This window comes from Hipposideros armiger, unplaced genomic scaffold, assembly GCF_001890085.2.
Source record: "Hipposideros armiger isolate ML-2016 unplaced genomic scaffold, ASM189008v1 scaffold_30, whole genome shotgun sequence".
Classification (NCBI taxonomy): domain Eukaryota; kingdom Metazoa; phylum Chordata; class Mammalia; order Chiroptera; family Hipposideridae; genus Hipposideros; species Hipposideros armiger.
In genome coordinates this window covers 2,830,145-2,856,199 of record NW_017731380.1, presented here as the reverse complement: position 1 = coordinate 2,856,199, position 26,055 = coordinate 2,830,145, and the positions used below count along the sequence as shown (strand labels likewise).

The 26,055-nt window shown below is 35.7% G+C and overlaps 1 protein-coding gene across 1 annotated transcript in view; it reads right to left on the bottom strand.

Annotated features, from left to right (window-relative positions):
• Positions 1-26,055, bottom strand: part of BAZ2B (bromodomain adjacent to zinc finger domain 2B) — a 277,499-nt gene that overhangs the window by 9,877 nt on the left and 241,567 nt on the right. The window contains exons 26-33 of the mRNA XM_019636819.1: positions 23,278-23,340; positions 21,909-22,053; positions 9,191-9,849; positions 8,486-8,759; positions 8,163-8,318; positions 7,621-7,781; positions 3,052-3,362; positions 2,511-2,646 (exon numbers count right to left, since the gene is read on the bottom strand). Of these exons, the coding sequence (XP_019492364.1) occupies positions 2,511-2,646; positions 3,052-3,362; positions 7,621-7,781; positions 8,163-8,318; positions 8,486-8,759; positions 9,191-9,849; positions 21,909-22,053; positions 23,278-23,340 (1,905 nt within the window). The remainder of the gene's footprint in view (positions 1-2,510; positions 2,647-3,051; positions 3,363-7,620; positions 7,782-8,162; positions 8,319-8,485; positions 8,760-9,190; positions 9,850-21,908; positions 22,054-23,277; positions 23,341-26,055) is intronic.

Below are 26,055 nucleotides of genomic sequence, written 5' to 3'. Positions count from 1 at the left end.
TAAATTGACATTTACTCCTAGTCATAGTAAAAAATGGCCTGCAATCAGTATATTTAAAAATGAAAATATTTAAACTGTAAGTCATTTATACTAATTTACAGTTTGTATTTATAGTCTCTTAAAAACAAAATAGCTTAACTGTTCAAATTTCATTTTTATTTTTAATACAATTAATCAATCTAGGAAAGTCTAAAATAGTTTTATAAACACAGTATGCACACCCATGATAGCTTAAGAATCTTATCAATATGGCAGATATATGTTACTCAATTTAACAAATATCTATCAATTATATGAAATATATAATACTAAAATTGACATGAGTACTAGGAGCAAAACGAGCAGAGTTTAATGTTCCAAGAGTTAATATTTATTTCATGACTTTGCTTAATACCACATCGTTAAATACCTTAGTACAGTGCTATTTCTCCAAGTTTGAGTTACATCTTTAAAACTTTTATTGTAAAAATATTCTTTGAGAAATAACATTTTGATGGTTATATTTAAATCCTTATAACAACATTTAAAAATCAGATTTATGAACATTAAGTAAATTCTCACTGTTTTCTACAATCGATAACTAAAACTATTATAAAGTCTGTCTTACACCTCACATTTATGATTTAAAAATTATTTTTTGATACTTATTAAGAAAGGGTGACATATAATCGAGCTCATAACACTTTTGAAAAACCACAGTAATAGCTCACAATATGTTAGAACAACTGTATTAATATTTGGTTTTAATTCCTTTGCCTCTATAGTCAAATATAGCATAAGTGGCCCACTGTTTAACATTAACAATAATATAAAGCACACTGTGGGCAGAGAATTATCTGGAGGCAAATTATAACAGCTTGATCTTTCTTAGTAAGCTTGATCTCTGGACAAGAGGGTACTTCTAAGGATACTGAGCACTTTTATATTTTGTTATGACTTATTATCAGGATTATTACAGAATCTGTTGCATTTCTAATTAAAGGTTATAAAGTGCTCATTAATCTTTGAATAAGAGAGTTTTTAAGGTAATTTCACAGCAAATAATGAATGTATTGTTAAGCATAAAAAAATGATAAATTTTTTTGGAGTTAAATAATGATAAGTGTATGTGAATAACATGGAAAAGGTTCATGAATTTGCAAAAACTGAAATAAAGCTTTGGATAGCAGAAAGTAAGTATACTAATAGAAGGCACAGTTTGGTACAAGTTTAGGGTTTCTGTGTATAGGTTGTAACAAAACTGTCCATATCGTGGTGAAAAAATAAGTGTACAAATTTCATTTTGATGTAGGAATTCAACCTTTTTTGATCATTATAGCCCAGATTTCACCAAATATATTTGAGTGGTGACTTTGAAACTGGTTTTAATACTAATTTTTAGAAGAAAAATTATTTTTACCCGGTAAAAATGCTACCGGATGAACTCAACAATGCCTTCAAACTTATGGCAAATTCTAATCTGTATTGGGAAAGGCTTAAATTTGATCATATTGTGAAAACTGCAGATTCATTATTCCATGGACATTTTAGGAAGAAGTGAAAAACCACAGAAGAAACCAAACTTATTTGTACAGAACGAATGAGGCCTTGAGTAGTCATAGAGGCAAAAACAAAGAAAAGAATGCTAAATTATTTAAGAAGCGCTTCTTTGGGGAACAACTATTTTAAGTAAAGGAATTTTACCCTTATCATTCATGAAACCAATCTCATAAATTTGAATTTAAAGCTAATCTGTAATTCAAAAGCAAACGTTAAAGTAATTGATAAAAGCCTACATATAATAGATATTTCTATATATGATATATAAGAAAGAAGAGGGACACGCACATGGTTTAAGATAAATATCTCTCTGGGAAGTATAATACAGCTTTTTTATTTTAACACATAGCATTTGGTGCCTGGTACAAAGTAGACGCCACTACATGATAATAGCTAATTGGGCTTGAACAAAGGTGAAAAACAAGTTTTAATTAGAGCAAAGGAAAAAAGAAGATCTACTCTTCATGTCATCTACATCAGAAGCCAAATACCTGATTATCAGTGCATAAAGTAAGAGTTCTCTGCTTATTTTGTATTTACTTATCTAAATATTTCTTAGGATTAAAAAAATGAAAATTGATAGAAATATAAAGACATTTTAGGAACGCAGTGAATGTATGTAGCAAATGGAGTGTTTACAAGAGTGAAGGGGCCTTCAAAATATTTAAATGAACAACCATTATGTTGACAGAATGTAGTGGATAACTTCAAAGTTATAAACAATATTCAAAGGAGGGAGGATCAAGATTTAAAAAAAAATAAAAGATAACACATTGTGTTGATTCCTTCAAAAAGCTCAAAATGAGGAAGACAGTATCAAAGTATACAGTATTTAAGAATAAGCAATTTCTCAAGTATAGCACACGTTATTTTGACAATAAGTAATGTATAATTAAGAAAGACCTAGAGGTTGGAAAAAAAAACAGGACAAAGTAAAGTAGTTAGAGTATTTCTTAAATAAAAACACTTACAACTTTCATAATTGATTTTTCCCATGCTATTGATTTCTGTAACTGCTGAACGCACAGAGCTACCTGTGCAGCACTGCGAGCTTCTGATAATGCCCTTCTCCATACCCTGAGCCCTGGAGCAATATCCTCTTCAATTCTGCATTGAAATATAGAAAAATTAAGTAGGTCACGTCCACATTTATGGTTACTGAATGTGAAACAATCATCACACTGAAAGCCAAGCAATGACAAAAAACATGTAACAGCCAATAAGTATAAGGTTTAAGCAACTAAATTTGATGTAGTGCACAGACTGCGGCTACGTGCCTCAAAGCTTAGTCACGACCAGATAAATGTCAGATCACTTTGCAGGATTATCAATGCACATAACAAAACAAAAAAACAAAAAAACAAAAAAAAGTTTTTACAAAGCACCATGCAGATAGCATGATCCATATGGATCACAGACATACAGGAAGATACATAGATAACAGGCAATAGAAAATAGGCTCCAATTAGCAAAGAAGCACAATAATTTTTCAAGTTAATCTCAATAACCTACCCGTCACCATCACCACTAACGGATGGTGCAGGAGCAGGGACAGTAACTGTGCCCACATTATCCAGTTTGATCTGAATGGTGGTACTTAAGGGGCTCTTCAGATACCTTCTTTCAATGTTCCGCTCCAAATCAGCCAGCCTCGTTACAGCTATATCTAGGGGGTTGTCACTCTTCCGCTCTAGTGCCTGAGCACTGCTTTCTTCGTCGCCAGTAAACTCTCCATCATGCTCCTTGCATAATTTAGAGAATGACTTATGTTCAAAATATACCAAGTCCTCCCTTTCTGATGCAGGCTCTGGACACATCCAACCCTATATATCAAGAGAATAATGTTATTATGGTTTCCTCTTAAAATGCCTGATGGGTGAATTACCTTTAGTTAAAATACAGCAGCAGACACCAGCAGATCTCAAGGATCTTTACTAAAAAGTTTTTAGCTTATGTGTCCTAATGGTGGTAGGTAGAAATAAGAACAGAAAATTAAAATAAGTTGTAAGAAAATGTAATAACTTTTGATATTATGAAAGCTATAATGAATATCAGCAAAGTATTCTGAAGACCAAATGCTTATTAATTTCACAGGACTACTTAAATGGAAATCACTGGGTAGTCTCTGAACTTTGCTTTTCCTTTCCATTTTCATTCCTTCCACCACTCTTTTTCACACGTCCTTGTACTCACTGTTCTTCCTTTGACCGCAAGAGCTTTGCATAAGCTGTTAAGTTTGTCATTTCCCTGTTCCTCTTCACCTAGTTAACTCCACTCACCCTGCAGCTCTCATGTTAAAATTTACATCCTCAGGAAATCCTTCCCTGACTCCATTTGGGGGTAAATCTCCCTATTACAGGCTCTCATAGGCCTACATAATAAATACTTCATAGTCTTGTGATAGTCACAATTTGATACTACTCTATTTAACATCTTTCTACCTCTAAATTCCATGAGGGCTGGGACCACGTCTGCTTTTACTCCCTTTATCTCCAACTCAGTGAAATCAAATAGAAGGCACTCAATCTACACATTTGATCTAAATAAATGATCTCATAACTCAGCTTGATTATATTGTTCCTTTAGCTCAAAATCCTTCATAGATTCCCTACTGTTTAACAAACTCCAAATTTTTACCATGACATGCAGGTACCTTGATCTACCTTTTTCTGTCATGTTCCCATTCATGCATCTTACACTACAATCAAATTCCACGTCTTGTCACTCCACACACATGTCCTGAGCTTCCTGATCCTGGTGCTCCGCTCATGATGTTCACTCTTACTAGCGTGGCATTCCCTGTTCTCTAACTTTCAGAAGTTTACTCATCATCTCAAGTTCCATCTCGACTTGATGAAATCTTCCCTGATCTCACCCAATCTCCACCAGAAATTAATCTTCTTCTAAATTCATGCATGATTCCGTACCTCTCTACAATCAGTTACTAGAGTTGGCAGAGATGTATATATGTCTAATCTCCCTGTTATACGGCAAGCTTTCTGAGGGTAGAAATCATATTTTATCTTACATTGTGGAGTCCACTGTCTAATGTAGAATAGGTCCTTAGTAAATGCATATTGAATGAACATTACCCTTTTTATTAAATATTTTGAGATAATTATTTTATCTTATATATTGGGATCAAGTCTTCCTCTTTAATTCAGCAAAACATTTACAAAGTAAGGATGGAATTATGAATAGTACACATAAGTGCAATAGTACAAGTCATCTCAAATGAAACTCATTCCCATATTTTAAAAGAAATACTAAATTGCTAAATCAACAGAATCCTATAAACATAGTATACTTTGATTTCTGTAAGGCAACTGATATGGCTAAAAAAATGAAGACTAGAGTAGAGAAGTCGAGGTGGTTGAAACTATCTCCAAAGAGTGGTGATTGACAGCTTGTCACCTCAGAAAAGGTAATCTGTGTCAATGTCCAAAAGCTCTGTATTTGGTGCTTCCTGTTAATACACTTATTAATAACTTGGTTGATTGACATTAAATCTGTAGGTGACTTAAAACTAGGAAGGAAGTGTAATAGTCTGTATGACAGGACTAAGATAAAACTAGTTCCATGTGCTGAAAAATGTACCCAAACAAAATTAATAAAAATAGAACAATAAATGTAAATTTTAGCTTTGATGTTTAAGTAATTAATCACAGAAATACTACATGTGATACAACTCACTTAAAAGCATTCTGAAAGAGGCCCAGGGATTTTTTTTCCCCCCCAATAGTGTGTACTCGGTGAAGCATGAACTCAATGTGGATACTAAAAAGCTGGAGAATTCAAATTGCATTAATAGACATATAGTGCTGGATTAAGGAAAGTAAAATTCCACAAACACATTCAGACATATCTATGTAAAATTATAGGTATAACATTTTAAGAAGGATATTGACACTGGTGTTTACTCAGAAGAGAATCATAGACCTAGAAACCATTTCATAGGACTTATGGTTGAAAGAATTAATGAGTTTATAAAACAGAAAACTTAAAAAGAGACACAGGATCTGTCTTTAGAGGTGCTGGAAGGGTAATTAAGCTTTGTGTAAAGACTTAGTAACAGAACTAGGACTAGAGACTTAAAAAATTTCCTACAATGTAAAAAGAATTTCCAAATTATTAGCAAAATAATTTCTATTTTTTATTAAAAATAAAAATGAATGTACCACTTAATATGTCTTTACAATGCTTGGTTCCTCAGGATAAACATATAACTCTATTTTCTTTTTAAGGAAAGAAAATTTAATAATATCAGGTATATTATTAAGTCTTTATACCTGCTAAAACAATGTTTGTTGGCTATTTTCACCACTAATGCTTTTAGATTCTTCAAGACTAATATAATTCTAATTCATTTATAGAATAATACAGAATAATTCAAAATGCCTTGTTAACAGGATGTTAAAACACACCACTTAAAAGACAAATTCCAAGTATCTTAGCTACCGAGAACCCAGCCAAAGAACATCTAAGCAGCCACTATTGTGATAAGGTCGATGCACCGAAACTTGAATATGTCTCCATGAAAATCTTAGGCCCTCCCTGGTTTTATACATAACTTAAAGAAGCTTGATGATATGCATTGCCAACCAACAGCCAATTAGAACTGGAAAATTAGATGGAGGAAGTTGGAAGAAAATATGGTGAGTAGAACTAATCAAATTAAAACCAGCAAGTAAGTAGCAGCGACTGACCATGAGCGAGGACAAAGACAGGCTACAGAAAGCAGATGAAGTAGTTTAAAAAGCAAAGCACATAGGATCATTGAATGTAGGGGCAAAACCTCTTTGCTGAGGAAATTATTATCTAAAAATTGGTCTTCATGCTGATGTCCTGTGTCACCAAGATCATTTAAATCAAACTCATTATTCTCAATTTAAGAAGACAGTATAATATATAACATAAGCGATCCAACAAACATTTAAAAATTATGGCACTGAATGGAATAATTTTCATTTCTCCAGAAAATTAACTTGTGTGGAAGACTTCATTTGCTGACGATGCCAGATAAATGAGGCATTTTTGAAATACTGTATCGTAGTAGCAGGAGGAGGACACATATAGTTTGCTAGCAGCTTCAGCAAATGATAAATTTTTGCTTCCCAAAGTTGGTAATTATGTTTCCGGCAAGAAAGGAATATTTTATTGCTGTGGAACACAACGTTTTTTGGAGCTGCTCAAAAGTTTCCAAATGCCAGCATTAAAGTAATTATGCAGCAGAGTTTTAATCATTAGATATGATAGCATGATGACATTTTTTCTCATTCTGAATAAAATATGAAATATCAAATCAAATTACATGGTGACTATATTTTCTAAACCATCTCATGTATCTGCCTCACCCTTATTCATCATCCCGCCATTAATTCTCAGAGACATCACCATATTATCAATTAAGAAAGACCTTGACACTCCTCTTTATGAAACTAAAAATTCTTGGAGAAAGGTAAAGTTACTTTTTGCCTGTCCATTGGAAGCCAGTTCTGTTCATTGCTTGTGACATGGTAATGCTTAGTAAATAAATTATTTAATTAACACTTTACATATATATGTAGGGTGTGTGTGTGTGTAACATAATATATATTTGGCTATATCTATGGTCTCCAATTTTAGATTATATAGAGTGAAAATCTGACTTAAAACATGGCTTGTATATTCGGGGATTCCTGGTCCTCTATAAAACACTACAGTAGGGCTTTGATAGAGCATTATTTATCATGGGAAATACTGTGATATTCTTCTGCTTGTGGTAAACAATTACATACCAAAAATATTTCTGAATACCATTAAGGAGGCAGCAAGATTTAGTAAAAAGAATACAGGCTCTGGAGTCAGACAGGTTTGAATTCACATCTAGCTAGTACTTACTACATGACCATTGGCAGGTTAGTTACTCTGAGCCTGGTTCCTTACCTGTAAGGTGGGGGCAATTGATTCAGGATCATTTTGAGAATTCAATGAGGTAAAGTGAAAACACTGAGCACAGTAACTGGCACATATCAGGCACATAATAAATATAAGCTATCTCCCATTATCCTAAAGACAGATTTTATTCCAAGTCAATTTTACCTTCACTTGCAAACTTGCTGATGCAACTCTCCTTTCTAGATCTTCTACCTGTTGAAGAATACTCAGGTCCATTTCCATCGCTTGTTCTTCCACTGACCAGTTCTCCACAATATCTCGAGTCACCTGGTTTTCTTCATTTTCATTTAATTCAATAATAGCAACTACATTTGAAAAGAAATTATTTTTAAAATCCACTTTATCCTCCAATGATTTCTTCCAGAAGGTGCATAAAATCCCAGTGGTAACATGTACATATAACTTAATACACACAAATGTACTTGTGCAAATTGCATGCAGCTTATTCTTGAAAAAGGAGGAATATTCTCTTTGAGAAACAAAACAATATGTCTGCAGGTTGTAAAAATTCTAAGAAGCTAATACCAATTTAAGAAATGTAAATAGTTACTGTTGGTTGAGAAAAATAGAAAAAAATGCCTATTAGTAATAAACTAAGAATTAAGACATACTAAAATATGTTTTAAGATAAGAAAATTAATTCTTGTGACTAAGCAAGACAGTAGAACTCTCTTTTAGGTACATACCATCCTTATTCTTGATGCAGGCTTGAGTAATGTAATCCAAGTGTTTCTGAATTTGTTTTTGTAATGCCTTTTCCCTTATTCCTCTGAGATGTAGCACTTTGAGCAAAGCTTTTAGGTCCTCAGGGTCAATAATTCTCCACCAACCAAACTGCATTTCTAAATCAAGATAAATACACAGACTTTTTACAAATATTTTGAATATGAAGTAATGGTACAATGCCAATCAAAACATTTATAATATATATAAAACTACCAAAGATTCAAATACAGGAATCTGTAACAGTGAAATACAGTCAATATCATTACCATCTGAATGTACCTACCTTCTGGAATAGGTTTCGGACTAGGAAAATCTACTGGCTTTGCTACTTCAACAGCTGCAGGTTGAGTTGAAGAGACCTTTTCATTCTGTGGTACTGGAGATTCACTTTTACTTGAAGCAACATTGGGAGTCAAAAATGAATTACCGTTTCCTTCTGATAAGCCCAACCCTGATCCCAGACTAGGTAAAGGTGATGTAAATGGAATATTGGAAGTCAGCATGCCAGTGGGCCACCCACAAAACTGGAGTCCCATCATAGATACTCCGCTTTTCATCTGCAAGAAACAAAACAATTTAGAAGTAGAACAATCTAAGAAGTTTGGGAAAATGTTTAGAATCTAAAATTATTTTTAAAACTCTGGAAAAAATATTCTCTCACTTATCAGAATTACAAGAAAATTAAATATAACAGCCATAATGTCAAATTCCATGTTCTTATTTGCTCCCCAGTGTAATTTTCGTTTAGATATGCTGAAGTAGTAGTAAGAGGTTAAGAAGTAATTCAAGTAGTCTTTGCCTAGACTTAAACTAGAAATCAGGAGTTCTGATGATGCTGGGTGATAGCAGTTCTGACTCTCTTCAGTGTTCAAACTGTAGCAGGGATAGTATTAATATTATACTTGTAAATATTCAACTGATTCCCCTTGAGTGAAAATCTTCATGGTGGTAAAGATCAAATAAAGCAAAATTAAAATGAATTACTGACCTGAAGAGGTGACAAAGCAAATGGATTTAGGCCAACAGGATTCGGAGCAGATGGTCCAAGAAGAGGAGCTGGGGCGGGCGAAGGGGACTTAGATGGTGGCTGAGACTGAGACTGAGGAGTCACTGAAGAAGCCGCTGACGTATCAGCATGGGTAAGGGAAGTGTCATCACAAGGTGTTCTTGGCAAAAGGCTAAACCACTGCCTGTTCTTTTCAGTCAGAGTTTTTAACAACTGGTCGCTGGGGAGAGGGCTGTAGAACTTCCCGGGGCCGCCTGAACCGGGATTGAATAGGTTATTCGAGTCTGTCTTTTCCATGTTGCTCTGCGCTGCCGTTGGTTGAATGCTGCCTAGCGAATGCTTTCCACTGTTCTGGTAAGACAACGTGCAGCCATTGGCACTACTACTTGACTTTGGGGCCATTACATCTGACTCAGGAGGCATCTTAGCTACTTCTAACAGCTTGCTTAATTTTGAAAAAGAGCCAGGTTTCTGCAGAAACAGATTTGTGTTATCTTTTTCTTTAGGATCTTCCTTTTGTTCACAGTGATGTGGGTTTGAACAATTTAAAGTGTCCTCAGAAGTCTCAAAGATTTCCTCTTTAATCTGGATACTTTCTGCCTTTTTTAGTTTTTCTCTTTCTTTTGCAATTTCTTCTAGTCCTACAAAAATTGAAAAGTATTATGAAGACCAGTTATTCCAGATTAAACCAATATTATAATTATATTTAGTACTATTTGTCAAGTTATATGTATTAATATTTAACAAACTTTGCTAGATAATTAATACTTTCCATTTCTTCCTGTTTTATAGGCTAGATTTTTTGGTCAATGGAAAATTAATGTAATTTTGTAATTAATGATTACAAAAAATTAAAATATAAAAAATGTTAAAAGCTCTAATACACAGCAAAAATTACCATTAACATTTTTGTATAAATCCTTCCAGGGTTTCTCTATATACACACAATACACACTTAAACCTATACATTTTAAAAAGGCAATCGTGTTATAGACATAATATTCTAACCTTCATGTTTGACTGAACAGTGCTATGTAATGATCTTGATGTGCCAATAAATATATAACTACACCATAATTGTTAACAGCTACGGAGTAATCAATAGAATATATCATAATTTAAATAATCAATTTTCTATTGATGCCTGTTAATAGGTCCCAGTTATTCATTAAACAATGCTGTAAATGATGAATGATCTTGTATCTCTATCTTTGGACATTTAGTCTTTTTCTGATTTACTTCCTCATGATAAATTTCTGGGAAAAAAACTTATTGAGTCCTAAGCTATATATATATATATATATATATATATATATATATATATATATATATACTTTTCAGAGTTTTTGAAATATATTGTCAAACTGCACTCTGGAAAGTCCAAATCAATATACATTCATACAAGAAGTACACACACAAGAACATCTAATTGCCTACAACCTCAATGAAACTGAATACTACAGGTTATTTTTTGTCTTTGCCAATATCTGGGAGGTGAAAATCTAAATAGTATTTTTTTCTGACCAGTCGTAAGGCTGAACGTCTTATTTCATATGTTTATTGGTATTTCTCCTCTGTGAACTTTGGTTCATATTTTTGACCATTGTTTTAAAAATAATTTATATGAACTCTTTTTTTTTTTTAAGATTTTATTGGGGAATCGGGGAATGGGAACAGACAAGTTGCTGTCCTTTTGTTCTTCAGTCTAGTTGTGGAAGACGTTGCCTCACTGGCCCATGTTGGCATCATCACTGTGCACTTCCTGGGTGAGGCAGCTGCCCACTGGCCACTGGACGGCCGCCCATGGTGACCCATGGCAGCCCAGCTCCAGGTCCAGCTGCCGTCCACCATCTCAGCTGCAGAGGGTGAAGCATCACTGGCCCTAATGTGGGATCTGAACCAGGGCCCTGCTGCTCAGAGCCAGCGTCCCAAGCCAACTCCCAACAAACGCACCACTCGCCGACCCTATATGAACTCTTTTAAAAATACAAATCTACTACTTTATTCAATTCGATAGTAATACACGTTCAAGGTAAAATATTTGGAAATGAGAGGTATAAAGTAAATCTTTTCTGCCTTACTCTCTCAGTCCCTATTTCTACCCTTTAAAGGTAGCCATGGTTTAATAATGTCTGTATATCCTTCGAGAAATATTATATGCATATATATGACTATCATTTTGCGCTATTACATAAATGGAATACTATTCACTTTCTGCAACTTAGAATAAAATCCAAACTCCTAAGCGAGGCTACGACCCTGCAGGACGTGGCTCCTGAAAACCTACACAGCCTCCGACCACTCGTGTCCTTGCTAACCTTGCTCTTCCTTCCTTCCCTTTTTCCAGCTTCGTCAACATGCTGTTCTCTCTCTCTCGGGGACTCTGCACTTGCTGTCCACTCGCCTGGGATACTGTTTTGTTGACTGGCTCCTTGTGCTTTATGTTTCAGATCGTCATTTCCTCACAGGTTTTCTCTGATCACCTTATCTAAAGTAGGTTCCCCATCCCATTCGCCTTCGGAAGTCGTTCTATGTATTTCTGTTACAGAATTTACTATCACACACATAGCCTGTTTATTGGTTTATTTCCTATTCTATCCTCCCCACACACACTAGAATTTAAATCAACAAGCATTGGTAAAGGAGGAGCAATGTCTATTTTGCTTATTAGTGGATCCCAAATGCCTAACATGGTGGCTGCTACAAAATAGAGGCTCAATGAAACAAAAGGATGAATTTAATACTTTCACTATACACATAAGATGGCTTTCTATGGCAAAACATATAAATGTCCTCCCCTTTTCTCCATCAGCTGCATAATATTCTACATACTTTATTTTACCAATCCTCTATTAATGTTTGAAGTAAGCTCTCACATGCTTCTCTTGACATTAGTTTCTACCCCAAATTAAAATCCTATACCTCAGACTTATGCTTCTAGCCAACATGGAATAACAGGGACTAGATTTACCCTCTTCCATGAAATAACCAAAAAAGACAAAATATATGAAACAACAGCGAGAAACTGGATATAAGGTAACAAGGACAGAAAACAAATGCAGTTATGTCCTATGATTGCCCCAGCTTATTGCCTTGGGATAGTTTCTAGGTTACAGCTCAGGGAGGAGGAATCCAGCGGGAGCCTGGTAGACTCCCTGAAATGAGATGCAACTGAGAGTCCATGGGGTACCACAGTGGCTGGAGTGCTCAGGAGAGTGCTAGAGAGGAGAGAGCTGCATGGAGAGAGAGCTCGAGAGATCCCTTGAGTATTCAAATGAATAATGATCAGCGCATATGTGTGAGGAACCTACCTAAGACCAGGGGAAAAACCACCTGAAAGGATTAGAGGTGACTCACGGTGGCAGGTGCTCACACAGGCTGGGAATAGTACTGTTCCTTCCAACCAGACTGGGAAACCTCAAGATTCATAAGCATTTGGAAGAGAACTCAGAAGGATCAGCTTCAGCAGTTAGAGGATAATTAGCCCTAGACTGAGTGAGCAGGGTTCTAGTCCTGCTTAACAATTTAAAAAGCAACATCTGAAAGGATCAAACTTTTCCCAAGTAGCTTAACTGTGTTTCAGTTAAACAAAGCTCAAAAACATTTATAGGACTTCAAAAATATCCAGTACCCAATAAGGTAAAATTCACAATGTCTGGCATCTAATCAAAATTAGAAGGCATACAAAGACACAGAAAAACACAACACATAATTAGAAAAATCAATTAACGAAAACATGACACACAATTTAAAAAATAAATTAATAAAAACTGACCCTGAACTGACAAAATAATAGAATTAGCAATACAGATCAGTTTAATGGCTTCCTCCCAGGGCTCAAAGGCCCTTACCCATTCAGTACATCACCACCTCGGGGTACGTTCATAGTTCCTGAACTGTCACAGTGCTATCACCCAGCTCCTAAGAGACACATTGCTTTTAATGTGGAGAAGACTAAAGGAAGCAGATTCTTATCAGCTGTCCATCTAGAATTGATTTTATCCTTCCCAGTCTGATCTAGGAATTGTTTAAAAGATGATTGATACCATAATACCTTCACCCTGTAGCTAAGATTCTCCCATGTAGCCATAAGAGGAATTAGGTTTTATACTTACAGGCCAAATACTGCAACCATATTCTAATACAAAATGGAAAAGTAACATTCACATCACAGTATAATACATATAATTAACAATGAACTTGTTTCATTTTCCTTCCAACACTGAGTAACTTATCTATAATCTAATATACCCCAAATTGTTTTTTTTTTTTAAAAAAAAAAAAAGCTAGTTAATTTAGGGGAACAAATCCTTGGTTTGAGCTGAGTGATAATGGGGGCTTTCCTCCCACTTCCCACTTTTGTAAGGGCCAGCGGATGGCTAGCAGGGTTAGCCAGCTAATGTCAACATTGTCCCCTGGGTCCTCGGTGTGCAGGCTTAGACTCTTGGTATGCATAACCTGTAGCACTGTTTCTAGACCTAGCAGTCCCTTGATATATTCGCTGTAACCTAGAGAAACTAAGTGCTTTCTACCCCTTCTCACACTAACTCACAAACACAGAGCAAAGCGTGGGGTAGAGTGTTTCATCTCTGACAGTGATCTTGTCACACATCCAAGTCCTTTGGAGCCATTACGGGAGCTGGGAGCTCCGGTGTACGGTTACTTCTCCGCTTGTAAATCGCCTCCACTAATAAACTCTGCTGCTATTGGCACTATGAGTGTTATTTGTGACCAAGCATCTTCTACAAGTTAGTGTCCCACAAAGTCCTGATTTCATGGATTTCTGGAGGGGTGCTCCCAGGGGTCAGTGGTAATTCACTTGGTGGAGTTAGGATGGCCCCAGTAGCCATGCCCAAAGATGGCAGAAGCCCTACAGTGGTGCACTGAAGGGGGAGACAGGTGATGATGAGGCAGCTTGAAATTCAGTTCTGTCCCTCCTCATTACCAGCTTATAGATTTTCATGAGTCCTAAGGGGGAGGGTGAACTAGAAAAGGTGATGGCAGCCCCTTTAGAAGGGAAAATGGGGCAAACTGGGCCCTGTGGGAAGGAAGTGTTACAGCGAGGCATGCTCTCCAGGAGCTCAGTGCGGGGGCAACAGGAGGAAGCTGAGCAGCAACACAGACTAAGGCCTGGCTTGCTTGTCTGCACAATGAAGGGACGACAGTGGTGCTAAATAAAGCTGAGCAGGGGGAGACACATGCCCCTGCTACAGAATGAGCAGTCTGCGCTGATCCGCAGTGCTGGGAAGAGCATTCCAAACTGGCAGCAGTGCTAAAATATATCCCCACTGGGGTGATTTTCCTGAGAATCTTGAATGTGAACTGGGCCACACGCACAGAGGACGTGGCTGCTGAGACACAGGCTGTGCTGCATGATGATGAGAAAACCCAGGGCTAAAGAGCTGGAGGCCTGACGGCATGCCCTTGGTGCACAGAAAGTTGCAGGATGGAATCAGAGCGGCCCACCTAAGTGGGCAATGGCTCTGACCTTACTCCTCACCTGGTAGGCACTGTTAGAAACGAAATAGTTCTTTTAGGTCATGCAACCCCATCTCTGGGGGGGTTGGGGGAGGGGGGATGGAAAGAGAGAGCCTAATAAGTGGCACAGGTTTCTGTACAAAGTAAAAAGAAATAAAAGGAACAAAGGAAGGAGAAGATAGACAGGCTAGATTTCTGGCAGAGGCTCCCTCACACCAGTGTGGTATTGCTCATAAATAGAAGGACTGGTAAGGCAGAGTTGATGGGTTGTGTAATTCTAGAGTGTGGGAGGGAGTGTGGTCCTATTCAAAAAATTAAAAGACCAAATGAGTGTGCAAAAAAGACCTGTGAGATGAGACACAGAATACTGAATGGTCACAGGCTTGAAGAGTTGGTAAGGAGAGGGGGAGTCACCAGGAGATTAGATAGAGAAGGTCCCTGGAGAGGAATCTCCTTCAAAGATTAGAGCTATTAAGCCTCACCCCACAAACCATCTGGTGAGATCTCACAGCCTCTAGAATTCAGAAAAGGACTAGGAGAATAGAACCAAGGGAAATACCCTACATCATCTTGACTCTTTTGAAATGAGATGACTGGTGGGAATACTCAGTCATCAGCTCCATCTTATGAGTTTCATTTAACTCCTGAAGCCAGGCTTCTCTGTCACCTGACCTGGGCTCTTTCAAACTTAAGGAGGAGGAGGGCTGGGCTCAGTCCCGGTCCCCCTCCAAGGAATGGCTCACCATACTCCTTCGTTCAGTATGCAAGAAAGAAGAGCCTCAAATATGTATGAGCTTGCTAGAAATGAGGGACCAAGAATCTACTGTTCCAAGGTGCAAAGAAGCCTTGGCAATCAAGTCCTTCTACTGTGGCTGAGATTTGGTGTTCTCTATGGCCCAGAATCTCAGTCACTGCAAAGGCTTGTGGACCTTTTGTGTGAACTCCAGTTGTTCCATCATCAGACTGCATAACTGGCATGGAAATACTGGGGTATTTAAGTCCTGCACAAGTATGTCCACATACCAGCTGGACATATTTATTGTGATCTCTACTGGTAGCTTCTATGACTGTTGGCCAGGTACCCAGCTATACTTACAGATATACCTGGAGGAGAAAGAGACTGCATTTCCTAAACAAGAATAAACTCAGGTAGGGGTACTGAGAAACACCATTTCACAATTTAACAACTCTGTACGACACCAGCAGTCCAAGTTCCTATGACCGAGGTCTCTGGCAGAGGCTCTGATGGCATTTGTTTGCTTTGGGTATCTTATTTTCTCTAGCAACTGAATGGTATGTACCTTTTCTGGATATGGAGTCACTGTGCCTCTTGTATGTGCTGACAATATACATTGGGTTGTCGGAAAAGTCATGACGTATTTTTGCAACGAAAAACATAGAAAAAAATACGTCACGACTTTTCCAACAACCCAATACAGACTATTAGACTGAAGCATTTGTTATACATTGAGATTTCCAGAAATGATACAATCAAACAATTGGAATTCCACTCATAGTTGCTGCCATTCCACAATGGGCTTGCCAACGTGGTATTGAGTGGTTGGTCCATGCTCCCTCTTAACCACAGACTGTACAGAATGCTGGAATAGAATTCTAAAAGACAGCTGTACCAACCTCTTCAACAATGGCCTCTATAAGACCGTCTAGTCTGGCTGCCCTCTACTGTTCATACTTTGAACACTGCTTATACCTTATAAAGGTCCCTTCCCTTTGGTGAAGTTCCTTGGCATCCTGGAGTTGAAGAGGAGAAATGAAGAATACTTGGTATGCGGGCCCCTAAGCTTTCATACCTCAATATTCCTCTCCTTCTTAGGGATATGTCATGATTTCAACAGGTAGCTGGGAGGTCCTGTTGCTCATATTACGAATGGATGGATGGATACAAATGTCCATATTTCCTGCTTTCCAGATTACACTTGCCAGCTATACCCACAGGAAGGATGATTTTGATTCTCTCTTTATTCCAAACACTTCTAAATTTTCACTATACACTCACTCTACAAGGAGATTTTGCTGCAGTCCTTACACCCATACAGTGTATTCTGTCGGGAGGACATCTTTGGTGGGAAAATGGCAACTGCTGGTTTCTTCAATGCATTATGATAATTTTTATGAGAAAACAATCTTTAAGTGAAAAATTATTCCTTCTTTCCCCCTTGTGCTGTATAACGACCCCAAATAATAGTATAATGTACACTAAAATTTATATATCACTTGTTAGGCTCTTTTAGATCCATTATTTCACATGATCCTTATAAAAATCAATTAATTTATACAGTGCCTATTAAAATTCTTTCATTGAGCGGGAAATCAGGGTCCTGAGAAGTTACATGGTAGAGCCTGAGTGCAAACTGAGGTCTAATACTACAAATTCAATCAACGTTAGTTAATCTGAGACCCTAAATTGTTTTAAAAAGTCTCCTGTAAGCAATCTTATAAACCTTATAAAGACATTTAATTATTTAGTTACCCATTTCAAGTATTTTTTAGTGTGCCTGTGGTATGTAAAGTACTATGCCTAACACTTTGAGAGAATAAAAAGTTGTACATGAGGATTATAAAATTAAAATAATAATAAAAAATAGTATGTATATCAATGTGCCAAGATAACGTATAATTATTTAGTTTTCTAGGCGTTCACAGACCATAAAAATTAGTTCCACTTAAATAATTTGGGGAAGACTGTATAAAAGGGCTAGGATTTGAGCTGGATCTAGAAAGATAGGTGAAATATGAACAGAATTTGGCAAAGTATTGTACGCAAATATACAGAGGGAAGAATGTACACATGTTAGCAAACATGAGTAAACTGGTCTACATAAATTCATACTCGAGGGTTGTTCTTTTTTCTTTTTTTTTTTTTAGTGACACAGGTTATTTTCATTACAGCTAAAGTAAAGCCATTGGCCTGGACATTTCTTTATTTGCTCTTAAGCTTAACAAGGCTCTGCATCTCCAAGTGACTCAGAGTTTTGTCAGTTTATTTTTTTATTTTTTAAATTCTTTTTAAATTTTTTTTAAATTAGTCTCAGGTGTACAGCACAGTGCAATAGTTATACTTATTACTCCTCAAAGTGACAACCCCCCTCCCCCAATCTGCCGCCTCACTCCGCCCTACCCCCGATATCATACATATCTATTACAATTCCATTGACTCCACTCCCACACTATACTCCACATCCCATGACTATATATATATATATATATATATATATATATATATATATATATATGACATACAATATTCTACAACATCAGCTTCAGGTGTACAGTGCAGTGATCAAGCCTCTACCCCATCCATGAAGTGGTCTCCCTAACAAGACATGTAACCATCAGATATTAATTATATTCCCTGAACTGTCTTTCATATTCCTGTGGCAATACTGTAGTGACCTATTTATGCTGTCTAACCCCTTCCCCTTCTCCCTCATCTCCACCCGCTCCCAACTAGCAACCATCAGTTTTTCCTCTATATCTCTGAGACTATTTCTGTTTACTTTGCTCGTTCATTCAGTTTTTTAGATTCCACATATAAGTGAGATTATATGGTATTTGTCTTTGTCCAACTAACTTATTTCACTTAACAATAGTCTCTAGGTCCATCCATATCATTGCAAATGGTAAGATTTCATTCTGCTTTATAGCGGAGTAATACTCCATTGTATAAATGTACCACAGTTTCTTAATCTAGTCGTCTACCAATGAGCATTTTGGTTGTTTCCAAGTCTTGGCTATTGTAAATAGCGCTGAAATAAACATAGGGGTGCATATATTTTTTCAAATTAGCGTCTTGGGTTTCTCTGGATAGATACCTAAGAGTGGAAATGCTGGGTCTTAAAGTAGTTCCATTTCCAGTTTTTTGAGATACCTCCATACTGATTTCCATAATAGCTGCACCAATCTGCAGTCCCACCAACAGTGCACCAGGGTTCCCTTTTCCCCACAACCTCACCAGCACTTGTTGTTTGTTGATTTATTGATGACAGTTTTGTCATTTTAAATGAGATTTCTATACTAAAACTTTCATTTAATTTCATTCTAAACAAACTCCTCCTCTTCACTCCTCTGATTCAGTTTAAAGCATCATAATTTTTCTACTGAGGTTAATTAATCAAATTTATCTCTGATTCCATCTTTCTTACATCATATTCAATAATTTAAGCAATTCTACCTTCAAGATACCTCTGTCTCCCATTCTCCCTGTTTGCACCTGAGATTAGGGACTCCCTACTTTTTACCTAGGCTACTGAAATGGTCTCAACTGATTTCTCCAGACCTTTTTACTTCAATACAGTGTACTTAACTCCCAGATTATTTTATTACAGTTCCCCTCCCTAAATTAGTCTTTGCCCTGAAGAGATCAGTCTAGTGGTAAAGATGACCAAAAGTTATGAAAAAATATTAAATGGGCTATGTAACATTTCCCTGTTTTGAGCTCTTAAGTCACTTTGTGCTTATGCCTTAGATGGCTCTGACCTTACTCTCTGATTTGCAACCTCCTAACATTTCTTAGAGTTGCCTCAAGAGCCACCCCTGGATTGATAAGAAAATATAAAAGGTAGAGGTCCAGCTGGAAACGCTAGGAGTTCCCCAAATACATCAACTAGGACAATGCTATTATTTTTAGGTATTGGGGTTCTGCATAAGATTTTGTTTTTATTTAAACAATTTATTAAAACTAAAAAAACAAAACAAAAAAGCTTACCCATTTCTCCTACCTCCCATCCCCCCACCTCAGGCAACTACCAATCTATTCTCTATATCTATGAGTTTATCTTTTTTATTTTTTTTTTGTTTGCTTTTTTTAAAGATTCCACATATAAGAGAGATCATTTGGTATTTGGCTTTCTCTGTCTGACTTATTTCACTTAGCATAATGCCCTCAAGGTCCATCCATGTTGCTGTAAATGGCAAGATTTCATTCGTGTTTACAGCCAAATAATATTCCATTATATATATAAATATAAACCACAATTTCTTTATCTATTCATCCACTGATGGACACAAGTTGTTTCCATATCTCGGCTATTGTAAATAATGCCTCATTGAACATGGGGGTACATATATCTTCCCTAGTGTTTTCATTTTCTTTGGATAAATACCCAGAAGTGAAATTGCTGGATAATATGGTAGTTCTATTTATAATTTTTTAAAAAGAACTTCCATACTGTTTTCCATAGAAGCCACACCAACTTACATTCCCACCAAGAGCAAATGAGGGTTCCCTTTTCTCCACATCTTCAGCAACATTTATTGTGCCTTGTCTTTTTGATTAATAGCCATTTTAACAGGGTGAGGTGACATCTCATTGTGGTATTGATTTGCATTTCCCTGATGATTAGTGATGTTGAGCATCTTTTCATGTACCTGTTGGCATCTGTATGTCCTCTTTGGAAAAATGTCTATTCAGATCTTCTGCCCACCCCCCCCAACACACACACACACACTTTTAAATTAGTTTCAGGTGTACAAAACAATGTAGTAGTTAGACATTTACAACCTCACAAAGTGATAATCCTCTCTACTGCCCCTCTGACATCATATGTAGCTGTTACAATTCCATTGACTCTATTCCCTACACTGTACTCTACATCCTGTGAATATATATATATATATATATATATATATATTCAGTTATGTGCCCCCTTTTTAATTGGATTTTTTTGCTATTTAGTTGTATGAGTTCTTTATATAGTTTGGATATTAGCCCCTTATCAGGTATATGATTTCAAATATTTTCTCCCACTTGTAAGTGCCTTTTCATTTTGTTGATGGGTTTAGTATAATATAGTTCCACTTGTTTTTTATTTATTATCTTTCAATTAATTAATGGGCTGTATTTATTATCATTTCATTTTTTTCCATGCTTAAAATATTTTTTAAAATATTAAGAAACAATTATAAAAAGAATGTAACATGTTATCCTGTCAAATCAACATGCTAACCCATTTACATCAAATTTTCAAAAGAACACCACTAAAGCCGACATGTACCCTCCCTGATTCCACCAGCAACTCCTGTCCTGGGAAGACAGAGCATGCCTTCATACATTCTAATGCACGATTTTACACTTTTGCTTCATATAATTTGAATCCACAGGAAATATATTATTATGCAAAATCATAACAATACTGTTTATTATATGCCAATTCTTACATGCCACCATTATTTTAAATACTTCACATGCATTATTTCATTAACCGCTCCCCACATAAGATTTTTATTGGGAAAAAATAAGGGTGGTTCCATTGCCACAAACAAAAAGCTTAAAAACAACTGCTTTATATAATTTCTGTTTTAGACAGCTATGTGATTAATCAATCCTCTCTCCCCTTTGAGCTGTTAAATTTCTACATGGCATGGATTATGTTTTATGTATCTTTGAACCTCTTGCAGCACCTAGAAATGCCTGGCACATAGTGGGTATTTAAAAATAAAATGTGTTGAAAGAAGTTTTTGCCTCCTTGTACCACCACAGGGCAGCAGCTACATCATAAAATCTGTATGCCCTGATATAACACTTTTGGCCCCATCAGAATTTAAACATTTGCCCAATCACAGAGTTTTGAAAACTTCAATTTATGACAGTTTACTGAGCACGTAAATTCATTATGTGCTGTGCTAATTAATGTAACAGCCAACAGAAATGCAGCCAGCAAAAGAATAGTCTAAAGGTAGAATATCAAGGAATATTGTGGTAACAAAAAACTCCAGAAAGAAGTTTAATGGCGAAGGAGGTGATCACAAATTTCAAACATGAACAAGATCTCAAGAAGAAAGAGCATTATGAGAAGAATCGAAGATTTGAGCAAGTTACCTCCAGAGATACTGTCATGATGGATGCTTATTGCAGAGGTTAAAGAATAAACCACATGTTGGAACATTTGACAATGGGAAGGAAGGGAAATGGAGCAGCAACTATGAAGGATAATACAGATAAAGAGTTTTGTCCACTAAGTAAGGAAAAGAATAGCTTACGTTTACGTTAGAAAGAGTAGCAGAAGAAAAATCATGGACAGGGAAGAAATATTTATCAGTGAAAGGAGCATTATGAGTTAAAAAGGAATAAGAATCAAAGTTTTACAATGTTTATCCATAAAGCAAATTTGATTCTGGAAGCCCAAAACACATTGAAGAAGTAAACAGGGCTTCAGAAAATATGTTTTTTTACATTATTTTGTAATAGATTAACAGTTCCTACCTTCACCACTCTCCATGCCTTCGACAAAAATCCCCCCACACTGGGGAAGAATCCAGTACCGGCGTCTGTAACGATCTTGGCCAAACATCATGGAACGCAAAGAGTGAGAAGCGTCAAAGAGCTTCCTTCTGTACTGACTCTGTTGCTGTTAAAAAATGATGCATATAATTAAGCTATAGAAGTTAAGAGCTTTAAAAATTAGTACATGACTTTATCGTATCATGGCTTTAGAGCAAATAAATTTCACTGCTGGGAAAAGATAGGAAAGCTAAGTATTACATGTCTGTCTTCAATTTCAGTAACACTTATGAAGATAAAAATTATTTTGAGAGTAATTGGAATCTTTTTCATGCCATAAATTAAAAAGATAAGTTTTACTGTATCAGGTATCTGTCTTATAGTAAATCATGCCTTATACTTGATAATTAACAATGTGATCAAGTACTTTATTGAGCCAAAGCAAACTGGTTCAATTTCATTGATTAGTGTATAACAAATAATCTCATGAATATAACTGACCATAGCTGTATTTGCTTATTTTCATACTCATCTGTAAACCTAGGCAACATATGACTAAATTTTGGGATAAATTTGTGATGAATCTAATATTGATATAACATATAGGTATCTCATAATATTAATCTCATAATACTTTTAAAAACTCATTTTTTAACAAGAAGTTCATCTAAAACTTCACTAATGCTACTGAAATTAGTTTTTAATGAGAAGTATGCAAATACATATGGTGCCAAAAAAATGTATACATATTTTAAGAAAGGAAAACTGTATTAAAATTGTAATACTCAATATACACCAATAACAATAGATGAATACAAGTCACATTCAACTTCTGCAATTACAAGAGGTGCTCAAAGTAGTTACCATCAGCGTCCAGGCACTTCTGATTATGGTGAACTACTGCTTGAGCAACGTTGACCAAAGTGTCCACTTGCATACTATTTTTTGGTGCCCTCGGTATATACAGTTTATAAATGCAATAAAATCCACAAATATATTAATGTAAATTGAAACACAAAATGCTGAAACTGTTACCATGAAATTTGGCAGAATTTTAAAGGTAATTAATTCCAAGAAATAAAACCATGCATTTATAGATACTTTATATTTAAATAAAGAGCTGAAGAATATACCCCTTGATTAAGTTTAGTGCTGTGTCTTAAGAAATAGGCTTTTAACCTTGATATTCAACTTTTAAGGTTTAACTGTGAGAAATGTTTCTAGAGCTCTTCATTTTAATTATTTACAAAAAACTTTTTTTTATTTAACAGCCAAAACAACTGATCTCATACAAGGCAGATTTTTAAAACGCTGCAAAAAAAGATATAAACTGTAAACTGAAAGTGCTTACTTTACTCAGTTTTTCAATCTGTTTTTCTAGCTCTTCAACACTTGCTGCTTGGTCACCTTCATCCTATACATAAACAAAATACAGTATCATTTACCTGTTTTTAAGATTTATTTATTTAATCAATCAGCAAATATTGAATGAAAGCCTCCTATATGCAAAGTACTAGGATAGGCCCTATGCAAATGAAGAGAAGTCCATTCTTGCTCTTTATAAACTAATAATCTGGTAGGGAGACACAAAAACACTACACTAAAATACAAAAAAAACCAAACATTAGGAAGCAAGCTATAAGGACCTCAGAGAGGTAGAGATTAAGAGTCATGGAGTTCAGGGGAAGGTGAGATTACATCTATGGGAATCTAGACCAAGAGAGGCTATAATGGAAGAAGTTACTGAAGAATGGTTAGGAACTGATTAATCAGAGAAAAGAGGAAAGGGCATTCCAGAAAGAGAGTTTGATATATCTCGACATGAAAGGCAAATGAAAAGGTAAGGTGAGAGATAAGGCAAAGATGAGTTTAGGCCTAAACTGTCTTATGCTGCAAATATTTGGCAATGGACAACAATATAATCCTTTGCGGGGGGTTAAATATCAGAACTATGCTTCACAAAGATTAATATGTCAATAGTTGTAAAATGGCCTGGAGCAGGTTAAGGACTAGAATTGGCAAGTCTAGCTAATAGACTGCTGCAATGATAAAGAAAAAAGGAAGATGCAGGCCTTACTAGGGTAAAAGAAATAGAGAAAAGCAAGTGGATGTAAGAGATATTACACAGGTAGAACTGTTAAATCCTGGCAACTCATGGATACGAGGCAGAGATGGGTGAGGGAGATGAAGGAAGAAGTATATTATGATGTTAAGGGTTTAAATCTGGGAGACTGCAAAAATATAGGTACCATAAACTAAAAGAAAAAGAGCAAAGAAGGTAAGTTATATTTTGAACACTTTGAGCTTCTAGGAGGAAAATAATCCCTACTACATATAGTGCTGATTTAATAAATGGAAAGTTTATATGTGATTATATGAAATCTTTCATTCAAGAAAATGAATAGAAGAAAAGTACCCTCAAATTGGAGGGTACTTTTAGAGGAAAAGCATGAAGTATAATAAAAGCTGCACTATTTAATACAGGCAAATTACTAAACTCTTCTAAGTCTGTTTCCTTAACTGTGAACTGGTGATAACATCATCTGTAACATGGAATTTTTGTAAGGACTAAATAAGAACTGATTTGAAAAAATAACAGAGTTGCTGGCACATAATACGTAAACAGGTTACTTTCCTTCTTTCTGAAAATTGTACTTTAATGAGAAGATTCATATATATCTTAGGTTTAAAAAAATAAGGACTTGTTTTTGATGTTCATTTTCTATGAGCATTTTTTAAAAACCACACTGCCACCAACTACTCATGAACAGATATTTCTGAATTAGTATGATTATCTCCCCAGTGAAAGGAAAACCTCAATAGCGTTACCATTATCTATCATTTATCCACTCCTTATCCAAATGTAGGGAACCAAGTTACAAAGGCATTTAGGCATATTATTTTTGCTAATAGTAACATGATTTCTGTTTGGGATTAAAGAAACCTTAAAAGAGAACAGGCTCGCTGACCCTTAAATCTTGACTCTCGAATAGATACTTACATATCTATACTATTCTAAAGCGATCTTTTGACCAGCAGGATAAATGTTTGATGATCTAAAAACACAATTCAATCAACAAATATCTGAAATAAGACATCAAAGTAGCTATCTATCAGACAAATTAACTGCCATTTCTAAGACTTCCTATGATGCAAAAGAAGCAAAATGTCTAGTAAAGTTTTGTTTAAATAAGTTTTGGCTAATAATCCTTATACTTTTAAGAGATATGAGGAATTTGAAAGACCAGAGAGAAGGTCAACAACAACAAAACTAAGAACACAGAATCTTTGCCAGCCATGGTTCTCCATGGTTTCTCAACCAAAAGAGAGTCATTACATATCCCTATGTGTCAGAGTTAATTGTCTATATAACCTCTCACATGCCAAATTGTGAGGTCAAAGCTCACATAGGCTTCAACATTAATATAAGTATTAGGGAAAGACTCCATGCGTTGAAGGAATGACGAGTGAGGAGAAGAGGGAATCATCTTTTAGACAAAGAGCTACAACTTAATCAATAACAGTATCTTTTAATTGAAAGGGATCAAGTGAGTCTCAACGGAAAGGCTCCCTGCAATCAGTTCTTTAAGAGGTATAACTACTAACACTCCACCTATACATTAATCAAGAGGCCAAACCTATTTTTAGAGGAATAATGTGCCTATCTTATCAATCAGGTTCATTACATAGTTAAAACTTTATTTTATTGGGAAATTGTTAAGTAGCTATCAGTTCTTCATTACAAAGATTAACTCTCAATTCATTTAAAGGAAATGATAATGTGGCTTCTTGTCCTAAAATATTCATTATTTTTTTCAAAATTTAAACTACTTTCTCACATTAATAAGATTTGCGAGGATTCTGATCAATGAAACCCTATAATCTAATTAACTGTATAATTCAACACATAAAAAAACAAAATACTATTTTAAATGACACATCTGGTCTAACAACCAACAATTTTTAAATCATCAATTTTTAATAGTCTTTATCTCCCTTAAAGAAAAAAATATATGTTTTGTCGATTCTCCTTGTGAAAAAGGAAGCCAGGCAAAACAAATAATTTCGGTAAATAAATACTAATTCAGTGGGATAACTACCCGGTAGAATATACTGAAATCTCAATAGA